Here is an 18,284-nt window from a genome sequence, read left to right on the forward strand (position 1 = left end):
GCCACAAGCCACCAACTCGAGCTACATTCAGGACTGGTAACTATCTAGCAGCTGCAGAACAGTGTGTGTACATTGTGTGTGTGTATTTACATTGTGTTATTCTAATAAACGTGACATCTTGTCTTGTCCCCTGAAACGATCCTGTGCAGTTTTGTCTGTATAACAACGTGGAGACCCAGAGAGCCGGGAATTGAACCCAGCCCCGCCTCTGATCCTGAGGCCCCCCTTCCGAAGCCTCCCCCAAGGCCCGCAGAGCGCAGGCTGCCCCGGCCCCACGTACCTGCTGTTCAGGTGGTCCCGACAGGACTGCACCTCGGACGCGCTGGGGTGGCCGCCCTCCACCAGCTGCTGCACCGTCTCGTTCACGTCCAGGATGCGCCCCATCACGCTGCTCATCTCCTGGTCCAGGCTCTCAAACCTGCCCAAGGCGCACAGGGGCTCGTGGATAGAACAGAATCGTACAGGGCATTCAGAACCCCGGCGTCCTGGCTCCCCACCCTTTCCCCCTCCTCCCAGAGCTGGGAATGGAACCCAGGCATCCTGGCTCCCAGGCCCCTGCTCTAGCCACTAGGCCCCACTCCTCTCCCAGAGTTGGGATAGAACCCAGGAGCCCTGGTTCCCAGCCCCAGCTCCCCCCAACCCCCCAGCTCTAACCACTAGACCCCTCATCCCCCCAAAACTAGAAATGGAACCCAGGCGTCCTGGCCCCCAGCCTTTCCTCCCAGAGCTGGGAATGGAACCCAGGCGCCCTGGCCCTCAGCCTTTCCTCCCAGAGCTGGGAATGGAACCCAGGCGTCCTGGCCCCCAGCCCCCCGGCTCTAGGCCCCAGCAGGGAACAGACCCGCGAGCCAGACCTGTGCTTCACCACTTCCACGTCCTCCAGCTCCTGGGGCGCGTGCATGCCGGAGAGCCATTGCTCCTTCTCGTCCAGCCAGCCCTCGCAGGCGCGGACCTCGCCGAACATGCAGTGCACGGCCAGGGCGTCCTGCAGCCACTGGTGCCGCAGCACGGCCACCTCGGCCACCTCCCCGTAGAGCTGCTCCACCTCCACGACGCGGATCTGCGCGCCCAGCAGCTGGCGGTGCGGGGCGGCCAGGCGGGCCAGCTGGGCGCGCAGGGCCAGGACGGGCGCCCGGTGCCGCTCCAGCTCCTGAGCCGCGGCCGCCTGCTTGCGGAGCAGCGCCCGGCTGGAGCACTCGTCGTGCCCGAAGTCGTCGCTGGAGGCCAGGCGGTAGCTGTCCCGCAGCCAGGCCAGCAGGTCGTCCGTCTCCGCGCTGAACCGGTAGAAGCTCAAGGCCTCCTGCAGCTTCTGCTGGTGCGTCCCCGTCACCTCCTCCAGCCTCTTCCAGCCCTGCTGCACCTCCCGCAGCTTCTCCTCCAGCTGGGCCGTGCCGGGGCGCTGGGTGGCCAGCAGCTGCTCCCCCTTCTCCACGGCCTGGTGCAGCAGGGCCCGGCGCCCACCCAGCTCCCCCAGCATCAGCTTGTGCTGCCCGCTCAGCTGCAGGACGCTGCTCAGGTCCCTGCCGCACGGCTTGGAGGCCAGGATCTGCTCCTTCTCCCGCACCCAGGCCTCCGCCTCCTCCAGCTCCTGGAAGAAGGCCCACAGGTGGCGGGAGGCCTCCAGCTCCGTGCGCCGCTGGGCCGCCTGCTGGCGCAGCTCCTCCAGGCACGTCTGCACGTGGGTCACGCGGTTACGGATGATCTGGGGGTCGCAGGGCTGGTAACCTGGGGCAGGGGAACAGGAGAGACGACGGGCCCTGCTCTTAGCCACTGATTGCTGCTGTGGAAGAGCTGCGCCACCAGGGTCCTGGCTCCCGGCCCCCTGCTCTAACCACTCAGTCTGACTGCCTTCCCAGAGCTGGGCTGGAACCCAGGAGTCCTGGCTCCCGGCCCTCTGCTCTAACCACTCAGTCTGACTGCCCTCCCAGAGCTGGGCTGGAACCCAGGAGTCCTGGCTCCCAGCCCCCTGCTCTAACCACTCAGTCTGACTGCCCTCCCAGAGATGCAATAGAACCCAGGAGTCCTGGCTCCCAGCCCCACCTGCTCTAACCCACTAGACCTAACTCCCCTCCCCAGTACAGCCCTCGTCTGTTCTGAAAATTGTCTGCCTGCCCCCAGATCTTGTTCAGGAGCCGGGTGCCCATGGCTTTGCACAGGACTCTCTCCCACGGTGCCTTGGGCACTCAGTCCCCGGGCCTGGCCTGTTGGCTAGAGACCCAGAGAACCCAGGAGTCCTGGCTCCCAGGCCCCCCACCTCCATCTCAGCCCACCTGGGCCTGCACGTTCTCTGCAGAGGGTGCGGGCTAGGAGATGTCCCAGCCGGCTACAGGAGCCACGCTCCGCTCCTGAGCGAGGTCCGGGCACCGGGCACCGCTGGCGAGGGGACCAGTGGCTGGGATAAGCTGCCGTTCGGACCGGCGCAAAGCGCGGCCCGGCCCCGCCACCAGGCGGCCCCACCGCAGGAGTCAGGGGACCCTGCCGCAGCCCGCGCTTACCCTCCAGCTCGCAGAACTTCAGGGCGGCCTGGTTGAGAGCCTGCACCCGCTCGCTCTGGGCCGCCACGTCGGCCTCCAGCAGGCCGTGCTTCTGCAACAGGTCCTCCACCTCCAGCAGGTGCTTCCCCACCTCCCTCGACAGCAGCGGGGCCTGGCGGGACCAAGGGCGGGCGAAGCCGTCACCGCTGGGCGGGCGTCCAGTCGCGAGCGACCCCAGGCGGGGCGGCCTCTCTGTTACGTACAGCACCTGGCACCACGGGGCCCCGAGGCCCTATCGTAACGCCCACAGGAAGTTACTGGCCTGGCACGATTCTCTTCTTCCAGGGGCCTGATGGGGGGACTCTGGCCGGCCAGCAGCCAGGGGTAACTCGGGCTGGCCAGCGGCCCGGGGGTCAGGTCAGTGCTCGGGCTGGTGGCCAGGGGTCAGGCCGGCCAGTGGCCTGGGACTAGCAGCAGGTGGGTCGGGGCTCAGGGTGGCTGGCGTGGCTAGGGCAGGTCATCTGGCGGGGCCGGGGCTCAGGGCAGCTGGGGTGGGCGGGCCGGGGCTCCTCTGGCCACGGGGGGCTCGGGGCTCTGGTGGGCGGGGGCCGAAGCAGCAAGACAAGGGTTCGGGTTGCCAGGCATCCGGTCGAAAAGGGATCCTGGAGGCTCCGGTCAGCACCGCTGGTAATAGTCCGGTCAGCGGCTCCAGGGCTAAGGCAGGTTCCCCGCCTGCCCTGGCTCCGGCCGCCAGGTCCCTGCAGCCCCTAGGCCCATGGGCAGCCAGGGGGGCACCGCGTGCGGCCCCCGCCCCCAGTGCCGGCTCTGCAGCTCCCATACGCCGGGTGGCTGCAAGGACCTGGCAGCCACTTCCTGGGAGCTGCAGTAAGCGCTGCTGGGACCCCGAACTCCCTTCCACACCCCAGCCCGGAGTCCCCTCCTGCACCCAAATTCCCTCCCGGATCCCACTCCCTGCAACCCCCCTCACGACCAACCACGGCCCCAGCCCCGAGCCCCATCCTGCACCCCAAACCCCTCATCCCTGGCCCCACCCCAGAGCCCGCACCCCACAACCTGCCCCAGTCCAGTGAAAGTGAGCGAGGGTGGGGGATGGAGCAAGTGGGGGCAGGGCCTCGGAGAAGGGGTGGGGCAGGGGTGTTCGGTTTTGTGCGATTAGAAAGATGGCAACCCTAGCAGGGGAGAGGCTTGGGTGGAAGGGGAGGAGCCGGGGAGCTAGCCTCCCTGAAGTGGGGGCTCAAGTGCCACACCCAGAGGCTCCAACCGAGATTGGGGCCCGTCGCGCCGGGCGCTGTACAGACACAGGCTGGGATCGGGGCCCCGTCACGCCAGGCGCTGTACAGACACAGGCTGGGATCGGGGCCCCGGCGCGCCGGGCGCTGTACAGACACAGGCTGGGATCGGGGCCCCGGCGCGCCGGGCGCTGTACAGACACAGGCTGGGATCGGGGCCCCGGCGCGCCGGGCGCTGTACAGACACAGGCTGGGATTGGGGCCCCGTCGCGCCGGGCGCTGTACAGACACAGGCTGGGATGGGGGCCCCGTCGCGCCGGGCGCTGTACAGACACAGGGTGGGATGGGGGCCCCGTCGCGCCGGGCGCTGTACAGACACAGGGTGGGATGGGGGCCCCGTCGCGCCGGGCGCTGCCCAGACACAGGCTGGGATCGGGGCCCCGGCGCGCCGGGCGCTGTACAGACACAGGCTGGGATCGGGGCCCCGTCGCGCCGGGCGCTGTACAGACACAGGCTGGGATCGGGGCCCCGTCGCGCCGGGCGCTGTACAGACACAGGCTGGGATCGGGGCCCCGTCGCGCCGGGCGCTGTACAGACACAGGGTGGGATGGGGGCCCCGTCGCGCCGGGCGCTGTACAGACACAGGGTGGGATGGGGGCCCCGTCGCGCCGGGCGCTGTACAGACACAGGGTGGGATGGGGGCCCCGTCGCGCCGGGCGCTGCCCAGACACAGGCTGGGATCGGGGCCCCGTCGCGCCGGGCGCTGTACAGACACAGGCTGGGATGGGGGCCCCGTCGCGCCGGGCGCTGTACAGACACAGGGTGAGATCAGGGCCCCGTCGCGCCGGGCGCTGTACAGACACAGGCTGGGATCGGGGCCCCGTCGCGCCGGGCGCTGTACAGACACAGGCTGGGATCGGGGCCCCGTCGCGCCGGGCGCTGTACAGACACAGGGTGGGATGGGGGCCCCGTCGCCCCGGGCGCTGCACAGACACAGGCTGGGATCGGGGCCCCGGCGCGCCGGGCGCTGCACAGACACAGGCTGGGATCGGGGCCCCGGCGCGCCGGGCGCTGCACAGACACAGGCTGGGATCGGGGCCCCGGCGCGCCGGGCGCTGCACAGACACAGGCTGGGATCGGGGCCCCGTCGCGCCGGGCGCTGTACAGACACAGGCTGGGATCGGAGCCCCGTCGCGCCGGGCGCTGTACAGACACAGGGTGGGATCGGGGCCCCGGCGCGCTGGGCGCTGCCCAGACACAGGGTGGGATCGGGGCCCCGTCGCGCCGGGCGCTGTACAGACACAGGCTGGGATCGGAGCCCCGTCGCGCCGGGCGCTGTACAGACACAGGCTGGGATGGGGGCCCCGTCGCGCCGGGCGCTGTACAGACACAGGGTGAGATCAGGGCCCCGTCGCGCCGGGCGCTGTACAGACACAGGCTGGGATCGGGGCCCCGTCGCGCCGGGCGCTGTACAGACACAGGCTGGGATCGGGGCCCCGTCGCGCCGGGCGCTGTACAGACACAGGGTGGGATGGGGGCCCCGTCGCCCCGGGCGCTGCACAGACACAGGCTGGGATCGGGGCCCCGGCGCGCCGGGCGCTGCACAGACACAGGCTGGGATAGGGGCCCCGTCGCGCCGGGCGCTGTACAGACACAGGCTGGGATCGGAGCCCCGTCGCGCCGGGCGCTGTACAGACACAGGGTGGGATCGGGGCCCCGGCGCGCTGGGCGCTGCCCAGACACAGGGTGGGATCGGGGCCCCAACAGCGCCTGCCCCACGAGCTCGCAGTCTGAGCAGACCGTGGGGGGAAATGGGAGCCCAGCCAGGGTGAGGGACGTACCCAAGGTCCCAGTTCCCAGCCTGGTGCCCCAGCTGCCGGCCCGCGCTGCAGCTCTGCCCACAGCAGCCTCTCTCCGCCTCTGCGGACTTGGCCCCCCAGTTCACACAGGAGCCTTGGCTCCCCCGGGTCCTGGGCACTGGGCCCAACCCCTCCAGGCCATGAGCAGGCTCCCCGCTTCCCCCCACTCCCTGCCCACCTGCATCTCCTCCATCCAGCCGATCATGGAAACCATGTCCTGGAAGATGGTCTGCAGAGCCAGGCTCTGCTCCAGGCGGGCCCGCCGGGCACCCACCAGCTCGGTCAGCAGCCCCCACTGGCGCAGGATGCTGCCCTTCTGGGCGCTGATGCGCCGCACGTCGTAGTAGCCCTCGGCCTCCAGGGCCATCGCCAGCTCCGCCACCACCTGGATGCGCTCCTCATAGGACGAGACGTCCGCCTCAATGGCCTCATGCTTCTTCATGGCCGCCTCCGCCGCCGGCAGGTCGTAGCCAAAGTTGTCCTGGGGGCAGCGGGGGCATGAGAGAGAACACAAGAGCGGCCAGACCGGCTCAGAGCAAAGGGCCCTCTCGCCCCGTATCCTGTCCTCCGGCAGTGGCCAGTGCCAGGGGCCCCCGAGGGAACGAACAGAACAGGGCAGGGAATCACCGAGTGATCCATCCCATCGCCCATTCCCAGCTCCTGGCAAACAGAGCCCAGGGACACCATCCCGCCAATCCTGGCTAATAGCCACTGATGGACCTGTCCTCCATGAACTCATCTAGTTCTTTTTTGAACCCTGTTACGGTCTTGGCCTTCACAACATCCCCTGGCGAGGAGTTCCCCAGGTTGACTGTGCGTTGTGGGAAGAAATACTTCCTTTGGTTTGTTTTAAACCTCCTGCCTGTTCATTGCATTGGGTGACCCCTAGCTCTTGTGTTACGAGAAGTAAATAACACGCCCTTATCTACTTTCCCCACACCGGTCATGATTTTACAGACCTCTGTCGTATCCCCCCAAGTCGTCTCTTTTCTAAGCTGAAAAGTCCCCGTCTTATTCATCTCTCCTCACGTGGCAGCCATTCCAGCCCCCGATCATTGTTGTTGCCCTTTTCTGAACCTTTTCCAATTCCAATCTACCTTTTCTGAGATGGGGCGACCACACCTGCAGGCAGGATTCCAGCTGTGGGCGTCCCATGGATGGATATAGAGCAGGGGGTCTCAAACTTGAATCACCAGGAGGGCCACATGAGGACTCGTACGCTGGTCCGAGGGCCCCCGCCCCCCACTCCACCGCCGCCCCTGCCTGCGGGGTGCAGCAGGGGTCTCAGGGCAGGGAGTTGGGGTGTGGGGTGCAGGAGGGGTTCGGGTTCCGGCCTGGCACCGCTTACCTTGAGCGGCTCGGGGAAGGCAGGGGCGCGCGCCGGGGCCAGGGTAGGCTCCCTGCCCCAGCCCCGGCCCCACAGGTACCCACAGGCAAGAGCAGCTCCCGAAGTGCTCAGCTCCCCCTCCCCCGGGGCTGCAGGGGCAGCGCAGAGCCCTCAGCACCGAGGGGTTGGCAAATCTGCGGGCCGGATCCAGAGCCCCGAGGGGCCGCGTGTTTGAGACCCCTGATGTAGAGGCAACGTGATATTTTCTGCCTTATTATCTGCCCCTCTCTTAATGGTCCCCAGCGGTCTGTTCGCTTCTTTGGCTGCCGTTGCCCGTGGGGTGGATGTTTCCAGAGAACCGTCCGCAGTGACTCCAAGATCTCTCTGGAGTGGTAACAGCTAATTCGGACCCCGTCATTGCCCATGTGTAGCTGGGATCATGTTTCCCCTTGTGCACCACTTTGCATTTGTCAACGCCGCGTTTCATCGGCCCTTTTGTGGCCCAGGCCCCCAGTTTTGAGAGTCCCTTTGTAGCTCTTCACAGCCTGCCTGGGACTTCACTATCTTGAGTAGTTTTGTATCATCTGCAAATTTGGCACCTCACGGTTTACCCCTTTTTCCAGATCGTTTATGAACATGTTGAAAGGACTGGTCCTAGTCCGGACCCCTGGGGGACCCTGCTATTTACCTCTCTCCATGCTGAAAACCGACCATTTATTCCTACCCTTTGTTTCCTGTCTTTCAACCAGTCACCGATCCAGGAGAGGACCTTCCCGCTTCTCCCGTGAGGGGCCAGCCGGGGCACGAGGGAGGGACCGGGCCGCTGGGGCTGTATGTCCGTGAGAGCGGGACTAACCACTAGCCCCCACTCCTTTCCCAGAGCCAGGGAGAGAACCCAGGAGTCCTGGCTCCTAGACCCCTGCTCTAATCACTAGGCCCCACACAGGTGCGGCACTGCCCGTGGGGCAGTAAGGTCAGGGCTGCTTTGCGTCCTGTTTGTCTCCGGTGCCATTGGGTTCGCCTGTGGGCCCCGGGGGGCTGGGTGGGCCCTGGCGGGGCTACGGGAACCCGGGGCGGGGACCTCACCTGCGCCGCCAGCCGCTGGTTCTCGCTGAGCCAGGCCTCCCGCATGCCGGCCTTGTGGTCGAAGCGCTGGGCCAGCAGCTCCAGCTTCTCCTGCCGGACGAGCTCGCTGCGCAGCGACACCTCCCGCTCGTGCTCCACCTTCTCCAGCTGGGCCCAGGCCTGGGGGCAGCGCGGGGCTCAGAGGGGTCAGGGCCGGGGGCCAGCGCTCCCTCGGGGGGCCCGGGCTGTCCCTGGAGCCCAGGAAGCCCTCGGCCCCCAGCCCAGGTTCCCAGCGCTCTGGGGGCCTGGACTGGCCCAGGGGCGGCTTATGGGTACCATCCTGCCCAGAGCTTGTGAGGGGCCCCGATCCCACGGACAGGCCCCGAGTCCCAGCGGATGCAGACAGGGCCTGGTGCAGGGCACCAGTGCGGGAGAGACCACAGGGGGACGGGTCTGTGTGAACCCCCTGACCCCTCTGAATGGCCCCATTCCCCCATAGATCCCCACAGCGCCCCCACACTCCCTCAGCTCCCCCGCACAGCTCCGTCCCCCGTGGCCCCCCCAGCTGCACCTTGTTGATGTCCGAGATGCCGCGGCCCTCGCCGGGCACGTAGAGTTTGCGGCTGAGGCCACGCAGTTTGCTCTGGATGCTGAAGAGCAGGACCTCCAGGTTCCCCTTCTCCTGGAACCTGCCGAGGGAGCCAGGCCAAGCATTACGCCCCCCCCTCGGCTCCCCCCTCCAGCCATTGCCTCCCCCCGTCTCACCCCCGTCTCAGAGCCCCCCCGCCCAGGGCTTCTCCCACGGATCAAACAACTCCCGAGTGGTTCGGGCTCTTCCCGGGGCCCGATCTGCCCTGGGGGATTCCTGGGGGGGGTCAGGGGCACCTCGTGCCTGGACGCCCCGGGAAACTCTCAGCCCAAGGACGCCTGCAGCCGGCTGGGTATAGAGACCCCACTTCCAAACCCGCATCTACACTGTGGCTCCAGCCAGGCTAGCTGCACCGGTTAGAATCCGGGGGAGGAACCACCCGGCATTCTGCCCCCGCCTGCGTGGCGCCCCCCGCCCGGCCCCCACCCCATTGCCCCGTGCGTCGCGGGCAGCCGCTCACTTGACCGGCTTCTCCAGGGTGCAGAAGGTGGTGAAGGTCTGGAGCTGGTGCTGCACCCCGGCCAGGGAGTTGGCGAACTTCTGGTTGCTGATGATGGCAACGGTGCGCCCGATCCATGCCAGCAGCTCGGCCGCCAGCCGCTCGTACCGCCCCATGAGCGCCTCGAGCTCCACCGCCTGGTCCAGCACCTGTGGGGCGAGGTCATCGCAGGAGTAAACGGGCCCTGCGCCAGGCACCGGGGCGCCCCAGCTCCTGCCCGCTGCTCCCCGTCTGCTGGAGACGCCGTCGGCTCCCAACCCTTCAGGATGTGCCCTGGTGCAGCCAGGCCAGGCAGGGCGGGTCTGTCCCCCTGCAGCAATCCCAGCGCGGAGGCGGCTCTCCCGGCCTAACGGGGCTTTAGACCAGCACATGGAAAGGACTAGCCACGTTTATACTGGTCCAACCGCATCCCGCGGCACCGCTTCAATCGCACCAGCAGAGCCCAAGGGCTGATCTAGTCCAGTCTAGATGGGTTCTCCCATCGCCGGAGCAGCCCGGCCCTGGCACCCCCTCTGCATGCGGGTGGTAACCCCGGGGGGTTCTGGGTGTGTGCAGCGCCTGGCACAGGGGGGCCCTGGGCTATGGCTGGGGTCCAACGGCAACACGAATTATAACAAAGCAAATGCATTTCACGGCAGAGACCCTGGCCGAGATCAGGGCCCCGTCGTGCCAGGCGCTGCACAGAGAGAGAGTACCCCAGCAAGCTCACGGACTAGACAGGCAAGGGCGAGGTATTTCCCAGTGCGGACAGTGCCGTTTCCATCCCCCTGGTTCCCATGTGCTTGGCCGAAGCTCCCAGGGAAAACCCACCAGGCCCCTCCACCCTCCTTGGAATCTCTCCGTCCTTCGCCCCCCTGCTGCGGTGCCTATGAAACAGGACGACGTGCCATGAAACACGGGCCCAGAGAGGGGACAGTGACTTGGCCGATGTGCAACACAGCAACGCTGCCTGAGTCTGCAGAGAGCCTGTTGCTGGGAGTCCCCTCTCGGATCTGATCCCCCCAGTCTGCCCCGAGCGTGAGTGACGCAGCGACGCTGCCTGGGTCTGCCGAGAGCCTGCGCCCGTCGCTGCGGGGGGCTGCCCTAAACAGACCCAGTCCTCCGGGGCACAGTCTGTTGGCCATGCTGCCGCTCTGGGAGTGGCCCGCAGTGCGGAGGTATCTGCTGGCCGTCCGAGACTAGGGGTACCCCGCTGGCTTCCCCTAGCCCCACACTGCTCCCCTGGCAGTTCAGACAGCCCGGGTACGGTGTGGTGCCCTCCCCCCAGTTTCTCTCCGTAGCCTGGCGGTCCTTCGCCGTGGCAGCCCTGTGCAGGGGCAGCTCTGCCCCGGGGCTGATGAAGATGCTGCCAAGGAACGGCTCAGATGGGCGTAAAAGAGCAGCTGGCAGGGCCCAGCTGGCAGCAGTGATCTCGTCAGCAAGGCGGCGGGGGCCGGGGGGGAAGCAGCTGGCGCCTTCCCTGGGTGCCGCCCCGAGAGCGCCCCCTGCTGCCCACCAAGAACCAACGGCAAAGGCTGCTGCCTCAGGAGCTGTGCCCGCCTGGCTCCACCCCGGCCTCGCTGGGCCAGACAACACCCTGCCTGCCAGCCCCTTCCGGGGTCAGCTCGGACCCCCCAGAATACCCTCGCCAGGTCATAAATTAAACCACCAGCAGCGGGCTCCAGACACAATTCAACCCAGCCCCACCATGCCACGTGCGGGGAAGGGGGCTCTCTGACTCGGCAGCACTTCACACTCGCCTTGCACTAGTGTGATTGGCCGCACGAGGGGAGCTGGGCCCATTATGGGCACTGGCAGCTCCCAGGTAGGCTCAGGGTCAAGTCCAAGTAACTCAGCGAAAGGGAGCGCGGGGGCAGATGGAGGAACAGGAAATGTAAACCCCACGTCTACAGGCTCCAGGGGTCACAGACTGCATCAGAGCTCAGCTGCCAGAAGTCGGTCCAATAAAAAATACAACCTCACCCACCTTGTGTCTAAAGAACCAGCAGGTTTCCAGCTCACACTCAGGAAGAAAAGCTCAAAACGTGTGTGAGCAACGCAGCGACGCTGCCAGAGTCTGCTGAGAGCCTGAGCCCATCGCTCTGAGGACTGCAAACTGCCCCCTACATCTCAGCCCCACTGCTCCGGGACACAGTGGGGCCCCGACCTTGGGTCTGCGCAGCACCCGGCACAAGAGCGGGTCCCATTCTCAGCTGGGCTCTTTGCAGTCCGCCATGATACGATGCTGCAGTGCGCCAGGAGCCGCACACAGCCATACCCCCGTTCCAAACCAAGGGCGTTATTGCAGATTAGGGACTGGCCCTTGTTTAACATCCCATGAGGAATCGCGGTCGCCCTGCAAACAGGTCAGCGCCGTCTGCGGTCCCCCAGCAGGACCCAGAGGTAACCGTCGAGACCAGAGCCCACCGGCAGCGTCCCCCAGGCACCCACCTTCCCAATCCTCTTCCCCTCCACTGCGAGGGCCTTCATTTTGGAGAAGTAGTGGTAGAAAGAGACCACGTAGGTGATGATGGACTTCTCGTCCGGGTTCTCCATGTTCACATCTGCCGGGGGGGAGAACCGAACCGCTCAGCAGAGACGTCAGATCTGCCGGCCGAGCGCCCGAGATCAGCGCGAGTGACTTAGCTGGTGCCTGTTCTTGCAGCTCTGAGCACCTCGCCACCTGGACTGATTTTACCCCCCAGCCCCCGGGGCGGCCAGGCCAGGCTAGTCTCCCTGGGTCATAGGCGGGGAACCGAGGCTCCCGGAGGCCACGTTATTATTATTAGGTGTACTACGGGCGTGCCCAGATGCCCCAGCCATGCAGCCAGCCCCCACCGCGCTAGGCGCTGTACAAACACAGCCCCTTCCCCAGAGAGCCCCCAGTCCGGGTGTAAGACAAGTGACAACAGGCCGACGGGGGAGCACAGGGCACGACACAGCGATACCAGCGAGCGTGGTGAGCGGGGCTCTCAGCCAACCAGCACCGGCTGCTGTGGGGCTCACCGGGTGACCAGACCCAGGGCGGAGGGGAAGAGGCTTGGCCACGGTCACTCAGCCGGTCAGGGGTCTCCGACCCCCAGCTGCTGTTCCACCCCAGAGGTGGCTGCACCGCGTGGTGTGACCCTGCTCCGTCCGAGACAGGGAGTTACCTTCCGGGTCCAGCAGCTTGGTCAGGCCCAGCTGCTGCTCGGCCACGTTGAAGGCCTGCTGCAGGTTGTAAGTAGCGTTGGATTTGGTGAGTTTGCTGAAGTCGACGATCTCCGGCCTGGGAATTCAACACAACACCTGATGGACCTTCAGTGGGACGTGTGGGGCAACGGGATGGGCCCCTGGCGTAGAGCCATTTATCCTGACTCCCACCCCCCCTCTAACCACCAGACCCCACTCCCCTCCCAGAGCCAGGGAGAGAACCCAGGAGTCCTGGCTCCCAGCCCCCTCTCCCCGCTCTAACCAACAGATCCCACTCCCCTCCCAGAGCCAGGGAGAGAACCCAGGAGTCCAGGCTCCCAGCCCCCCTGCTCTAACCACCCGCCCCCACTCCCCTCCCAGAGTTGGGGATAGAACCCAGGAGTCCTGGCTCCCAGCCCCTCTGTTCTAACCACTAGACCCCACTCCCCTCCCCGAGCCGGGAACTCTCCATTCTGTTGCCCTGATGTATTCCAGAAAATCAGACCCCAGCTGGGAAGCTGCCAGGGAATCAGAAACAACCCAAAAGACTTTGGTATCCGGACCCCAGGGAGGGGGGGAGCACCCAGCCCCCCACCGCCTGCCAGGAGGCAGCCGCCCCCACACCTGTGCCGGTGGATCAGGGCGTTGAAGGCCAGCCCGTCCCTCCAGCTGGTGGTGAAGTTCTGGATATTCACTTCCGGGTACCTGGAGGAGGGTCCGAAAGGAGGGGTAGGGAAAGAGTCAGTACAACCGTGCGCAGAATGACCACCCGCCCGCCCGGCCCACCACGGCTCTGCTCAGGGCATCTGACTCGCAGCAACCCGGGACAGCCTGGGCTGATCAGAGCCACCCTCCATCTAGCCCAGATGCCGGGGGGATACGGCCTGGGATCCCAGCACCCACTGCACTGGGGGATACGGCCCGGGATCCCAGCACCCGCTGCATCGGGGGGATACGGCCCGGGATCCCAGCACCCGCTGCACTGGGGGATATGGCCCGGGATCCCAGAACCCACTGCACTGGGGGGATACGGCCCGGGATCCCAGCACCCGCTGCACTGGGGGATATGGCCCGGGATCCCAGAACCCACTGCACTGGGGGGATACGGCCCGGGATCCCAGCACCCGCTGCACTGGGGGATATGGCCCGGGATCCCAGAACCCACTGCACTGGGGGGATACGGCCCGGGATCCCAGCACCCGCTGCATCGGGGGGATACGGCCCGGGATCCCAGCACCCGCTGCACTGGGGGATATGGCCCGGGATCCCAGAACCCACTGCACCAGCCGGATACGGCCCGGGATCCCAGCACCCGCTGCACTGGGGGATACGGCCCGGGATCCCAGCACCCGCTGCACTGGGGGGATATGGCCTGGGATTCCTGGCACCAGCTGTTCCAGACCCAGAACCAGCCGCCAAACCCAAAAACTGACCATCCGCCCAACTCGCACCTTGGTCCAAGCGACCCAGCTGTGCGCCCAGAGAACACCCAGTCCCTTCGCCCGCCCGGTCCCTACGCCTGCCTGGAGAACGCTCGGTCCCTATGCACGCCTGGTTCCTACGCCTGGCTGGAGAATGCCCAGTTCCTGAGCCTGCCTGGTCCCTATGCCTGCCCAGAGAACGCCCAGTCCCTACACACAGTCAGTCCCTATGCCTGCTCGGAGAATGGCCAGTCCCTACGCATGCCCAGTCCCTACACCTGCCTGGAGAATGCTGTGATGAAGTGGGACTGTTCTTAATGTTTCCTCTGAATAGTGTGGGGGTGCCTCGGTTTCCCCTAGGCAGTTCTTAAGTATCTAGGGGGTGAGGTGAGGGTGTATGATCCTTGCAGAGCCCTAGAGGGTAGGTGTGTGCAGGGGTCTGGACACAGAGAATGGCCGACACCCTGTTTCCTGGCCACTGATTTCCTGGGCTCTTCCCCCCTGCAAGGTGAGAGCTAAAGGGTTGGAGAACAAAGGAATCAGGTGACCTCCTGGCCCGGGAAAGGAACAAAGCCCAGAGGAGGAGGGGCTGGAGAGAGTCAGTTTGGGGCTGGCTGGGGACGAGGAGTGAAGTGCAGACATGGCTGTCTGGCTCCCTGCCCCCCAAAATGGACCCAGCTGAGGGGTCCTGTTCTCTGCACCTACAAGCTCTGTTTTAGACCATGTTCCTGTCGTCTAATAAACCTTCTGTTTTACTGGCTGGCTGAGAGTCACGTCTGACTGCGGAGTTGGGGGGCAGGACCCTCTGGCTTCCCCAGGACCCCGCCTGGGCAGACTCGCTGTGGGAAGCGCACGGAGGGGCAGAGGAGGCTGAATGCTCCGAGGTCAGACCCAGGAAGGTGGAAGCCGGGTGAGCTGTGTGTCCTGCAGACAGGCTGCTCCCAGAGAGGAGACTCCCCAGAGCCCTGCCTGGCTTCATAGGGAGCAGTTCCAGAGCCTCGCCCAGGGACCCCGTGACAAATGCCCGGTTCCTGAGCCCGCCCAGTCCCTACACCCGCCCGGAGAACGCCTGGTCCCTATGCCCACTGATCTAGGGACCACCAGGCAGAGCCCGCCCTGCCAGAGAGCACAGCAAGGCCCGGCTCAGGCCCGGCTCCCTGGGCCACGCCAGGAGGGAAGTGAGGAGTCACGGCCCTGGGCGTGTCCCGTGCCCCAGGAGGGACGCCCCGTGCGAAGGCCAGCTGGGAGCTATGGGGGCACCCGGGCAGCTCCAGGGCCCCTCACCCTGCCGTCTTCATCTGGCACCAGAGCAGCAGCGCGTCCTTGGCCGAGCGGGTCTCCCTGTTGTCTTCCGTCTCGATTTTAATCACCTGGATCTGGGCGAAGGGGGAGGATGATTGACACACGCGCCATGGAAATACTCAGCCCTCCCCCGCCGGACACCTGGGTTCCACTGGCCACTCCCCTCCCCCTGCTCCACAAGTCCTGCTGGGGAATCCCCTTAAGACACAGCTGCACCACCTCTGCCCCCATGCCCGGCCCGGGGGGGACCCCTGTGTGGGGTCAGCAGGTGTGTCTGGCCCTTTGCCACCCACCTGGCTGGCTGGGCGGGGGCAGTGCCCTGCGATCTATAGGGGGATCACTTCGCCGTTGGGATGCAGCCACCTCTGGGGTGGACAGCAGGGGCTGAGTAACAGTGCACAGCGGAGCGGGGCATGCAGGGGAGGCAGGGAGAGGCAGAGCGCAGTGGCCTGCCCTGGGGCTGGTCTGTCCCCAGGGATCTGTCACTGCCCCATGGCACCAGGCGCCAGCCCCGCCGGCAGGGCAGAGCACCCCACATCTCGCTCCCTGTGGCACAGCGCCCCCTGGAGCCACCCCCTGGAGCCACCCATCCCACCTGGAACCGCAGGATGATGGTCCAGACGAGCCCCAGCGTCAGGCGGTGGTTCCCGTCCACGATGTCGTGCGAGCCGACGTTCTCCAGGTGCACGCGCTGCTCCTTCAGGAACTGCAGGGCCTTGTCCACGTTCTCCAGCGAGTGGATCCGCATGCGCCCGCGTGTCGGCTTGGGCTGGGGGGCCACAGGGAGGGGCCTGAGCACCGCGCCTCTGGCTCCCCATGCCACGCAGGCTCCCCCGGCCAGGGAGAGCTCTCGGCTAACGCCCCGTCCTTGCCCTGGGCCAGGCAAACCGCCCTGAGACACCAGGAGGGGCCCCGCCCCAGCCAGGCCCTGGCCCCACCCGGGGAGCCACCCGTGCTGGGCACAGCCGGAGCTGGGCACTGGGATAGCACGGTGAGGGTGCAGGACCGCCCCAGGCAGAAGGGAGGGACAGGGAGGAGCCCTGACAGACAAGGGGCTACGTATGGGGATAGACGGACGGACAGACAGGAGTACTGGGTACACAGCCATGTCCATCCCAGATCCCCTTTACAGAAGCACCCCCCAACCCCACCATCTGCGGCTGACTCCCGGGGGCGATTTCTCTGTCCGTGCCAGCTAGGGACACCGCGCCAGGGTCCTGCCAGCCCCGGCTCTGCCCTGCACTGGCTGCAGCGGGCAGAGTGAGCGCCCCGCCGTCGCACCCGAGGGCAGACTCTGGCAGGGCAGCCCCCGGGGTCCCCTGCCTCGCTGCTCTTTGCTGCTGGGGGCCTTTGCCCGGGGCAGAGCCAGTCCCCAGCCCCTGCAGCGCCGGGCCGGCCGCGGCGTTCTCACCAGCTGCTCCCCGGACAGCACCTCCAGCAGCTTGGTCAGCATGTAGCCGTCGCGGAGGTCGGCGTAGAGGTCGCTGATGCGGCAGGACACCCGGGCCAGGTGCGAGTTCACCCACTTGGTGAAGGTTTTCTTCTGCACGGCCTCGCGCTCATCTGCCAGGGGCAAACGCAGCCCGGTCACTGCCCTGCCCACACCCAGCCTGTGGAGATAGCTAGCCACGTGTGCAGGGCCCCCCACTGCACCCCCGCTCTAATCAACAGTCCACTGCCCTGCCAGAGCCAGGGACAGAACCCAGGAGTCCTGGCTCCCAGCCCCCCGCTCTAACCACTAGCCCCACTCCCTTCCCAGAGCCGGGGAGAGAACCCAGGAGTCCTGGCACCTCACCCCCGCTCTAACCACTAGACCCCACTCCCTTCCCAGAGCTGGGAAGAAAACCCAGGAGTTCTGGCTCCCAGCCCCCCGCTCTAACCACTAGACCCCACTCCCTTCCCAGAGCCGGGGACAGAACCCAGGAGTCCTGGCTCCCAGCCCCCCGCTCTAACCACTAGACCCCACTCCCCTCCCAGAGCCAGGGAGAGAACCCGAGTCCTGGCTCCCAGCCCCCTGCGGACGTACCGGCGAGTGCTTTGATGCGGGAACACTCAAACAGCTTGGCGGTGACCGTGGTGTCATCCCAGACCTGGTTGTCCGTGTTCTCCCAGCGGGTGTTGCTGTTCTGCGACTGGATCTCCATGTTATCCAGCTCAGCTGCTCCGTTGGCCATCGGGGAGCGTTAACGTCTACCAGAAACGACAGCAAGTGACAGGCTCTGGGCCGGGGTTTGCGGAGACCCTGCTCCAGCTGGCAGCCCCAGGAACCGCGAGCTGGATCAGGGCCTGGCAGCCGGCCTGGCTGCTGTTTTCTAAGCAGCGTGAACAGTGTCAAGCACCTTCCAGCAATCGGAGCACGATAGTTACTGATGCACGTTCAGTGTTCCTGCATGGCACCCCCTCTGCACACAACCCTCCCCCCGCCTGCCCAGGAACGGGTCTCCCACAGTCACCCGATCGCTCTTCGTGCAACTGACAACGCACCAAGTGTGTGCACGAGGGATCGGCACCGGGGAAAGCTGCACGCACGATTCACTGCCCACGTGCGTGCGGGGAGGCCGTCCCCTGGGCACGCCAGTGACAGAACCGGCATCTGCTGCACGCCAGCTCCACGCACCTGGCTTCTGCCCACGTACCTGCCGTCCCGCGTGTCTAAACATCGCACACAGGCGACCGCAGCAGGCCAAGCTGCGCCCACAATCGCCCGTTGGACAGCGCTGCTGCTCAGGTGTGTGCGTTCACACGCACGGAGCCGCGGGGGGGGGGGGGGGGCTCTGTGCTGCACACGCATGGCCCACCATGCACAGGCCCCCTGCTCGCCTGCCAAGGCTTTGCACACGTGCGAGTCACCCAGACGACGCTGTCCACGCTCAGAGGTGAATTCTCTGGGGCAGGGACTGTCTGTCCTCTGGGCCTGGCCAGCCCCCGGCACAAGGGATTCCTGAGCCCAACCGGGGCTTTGGGGCCTGCCAAGACCCTAACAGTTCAGCATAACCCCAAGGAGCCAACACTCTCCCAGCACGGAGCCAAAATGCCGCACGCAGAGGCCAAAACCCAGAGGAGACTTCACGGGCCGCTGCAGAGTAGCTGGGCCCGACGCACGAGTAATCTGTACAGAGCTGATTACCAGCTGGCTCAGAGCTGTGCACGGCCCCGTCCAGCCGGGACCACCAGCTCGTCCCTCCTCACAGCCCCATCCTCCGAGCCTGGGGTGCGCCAATCCGCGCGCAGATCTGGGCCCGAGCGGGGACCGGCCAGGGCCTGGTGCGGGACATGCACTCCTGACTC

The 18,284-nt window shown here is 66.5% G+C and overlaps 1 protein-coding gene across 1 annotated transcript in view; it reads right to left on the reverse strand.

Annotated features, from left to right (window-relative positions):
• Positions 1-18,284, reverse strand: part of SPTBN4 (spectrin beta, non-erythrocytic 4) — a 70,734-nt gene that overhangs the window by 43,580 nt on the left and 8,870 nt on the right. Inside the window, exons 2-15 of the mRNA XM_084612243.1 lie at positions 17,023-17,186; positions 16,408-16,559; positions 15,592-15,765; positions 14,979-15,070; positions 12,898-12,978; positions 12,255-12,370; positions 11,554-11,666; positions 9,085-9,272; positions 8,547-8,664; positions 7,997-8,155; positions 5,762-6,064; positions 2,496-2,646; positions 855-1,725; positions 281-418 (exon numbers count right to left, since the gene is read on the reverse strand). Of these exons, the coding sequence (XP_084468369.1) occupies positions 281-418; positions 855-1,725; positions 2,496-2,646; positions 5,762-6,064; positions 7,997-8,155; positions 8,547-8,664; positions 9,085-9,272; positions 11,554-11,666; positions 12,255-12,370; positions 12,898-12,978; positions 14,979-15,070; positions 15,592-15,765; positions 16,408-16,559; positions 17,023-17,170 (2,804 nt within the window). The 5' untranslated portion in view covers positions 17,171-17,186. The remainder of the gene's footprint in view (positions 1-280; positions 419-854; positions 1,726-2,495; positions 2,647-5,761; positions 6,065-7,996; positions 8,156-8,546; positions 8,665-9,084; positions 9,273-11,553; positions 11,667-12,254; positions 12,371-12,897; positions 12,979-14,978; positions 15,071-15,591; positions 15,766-16,407; positions 16,560-17,022; positions 17,187-18,284) is intronic.

Source organism: Lepidochelys olivacea, assembly GCF_965140295.1.
Source record: "Lepidochelys olivacea isolate rLepOli2 genome assembly, chromosome: 23".
NCBI lineage: Eukaryota > Metazoa > Chordata > Testudines > Cheloniidae > Lepidochelys > Lepidochelys olivacea.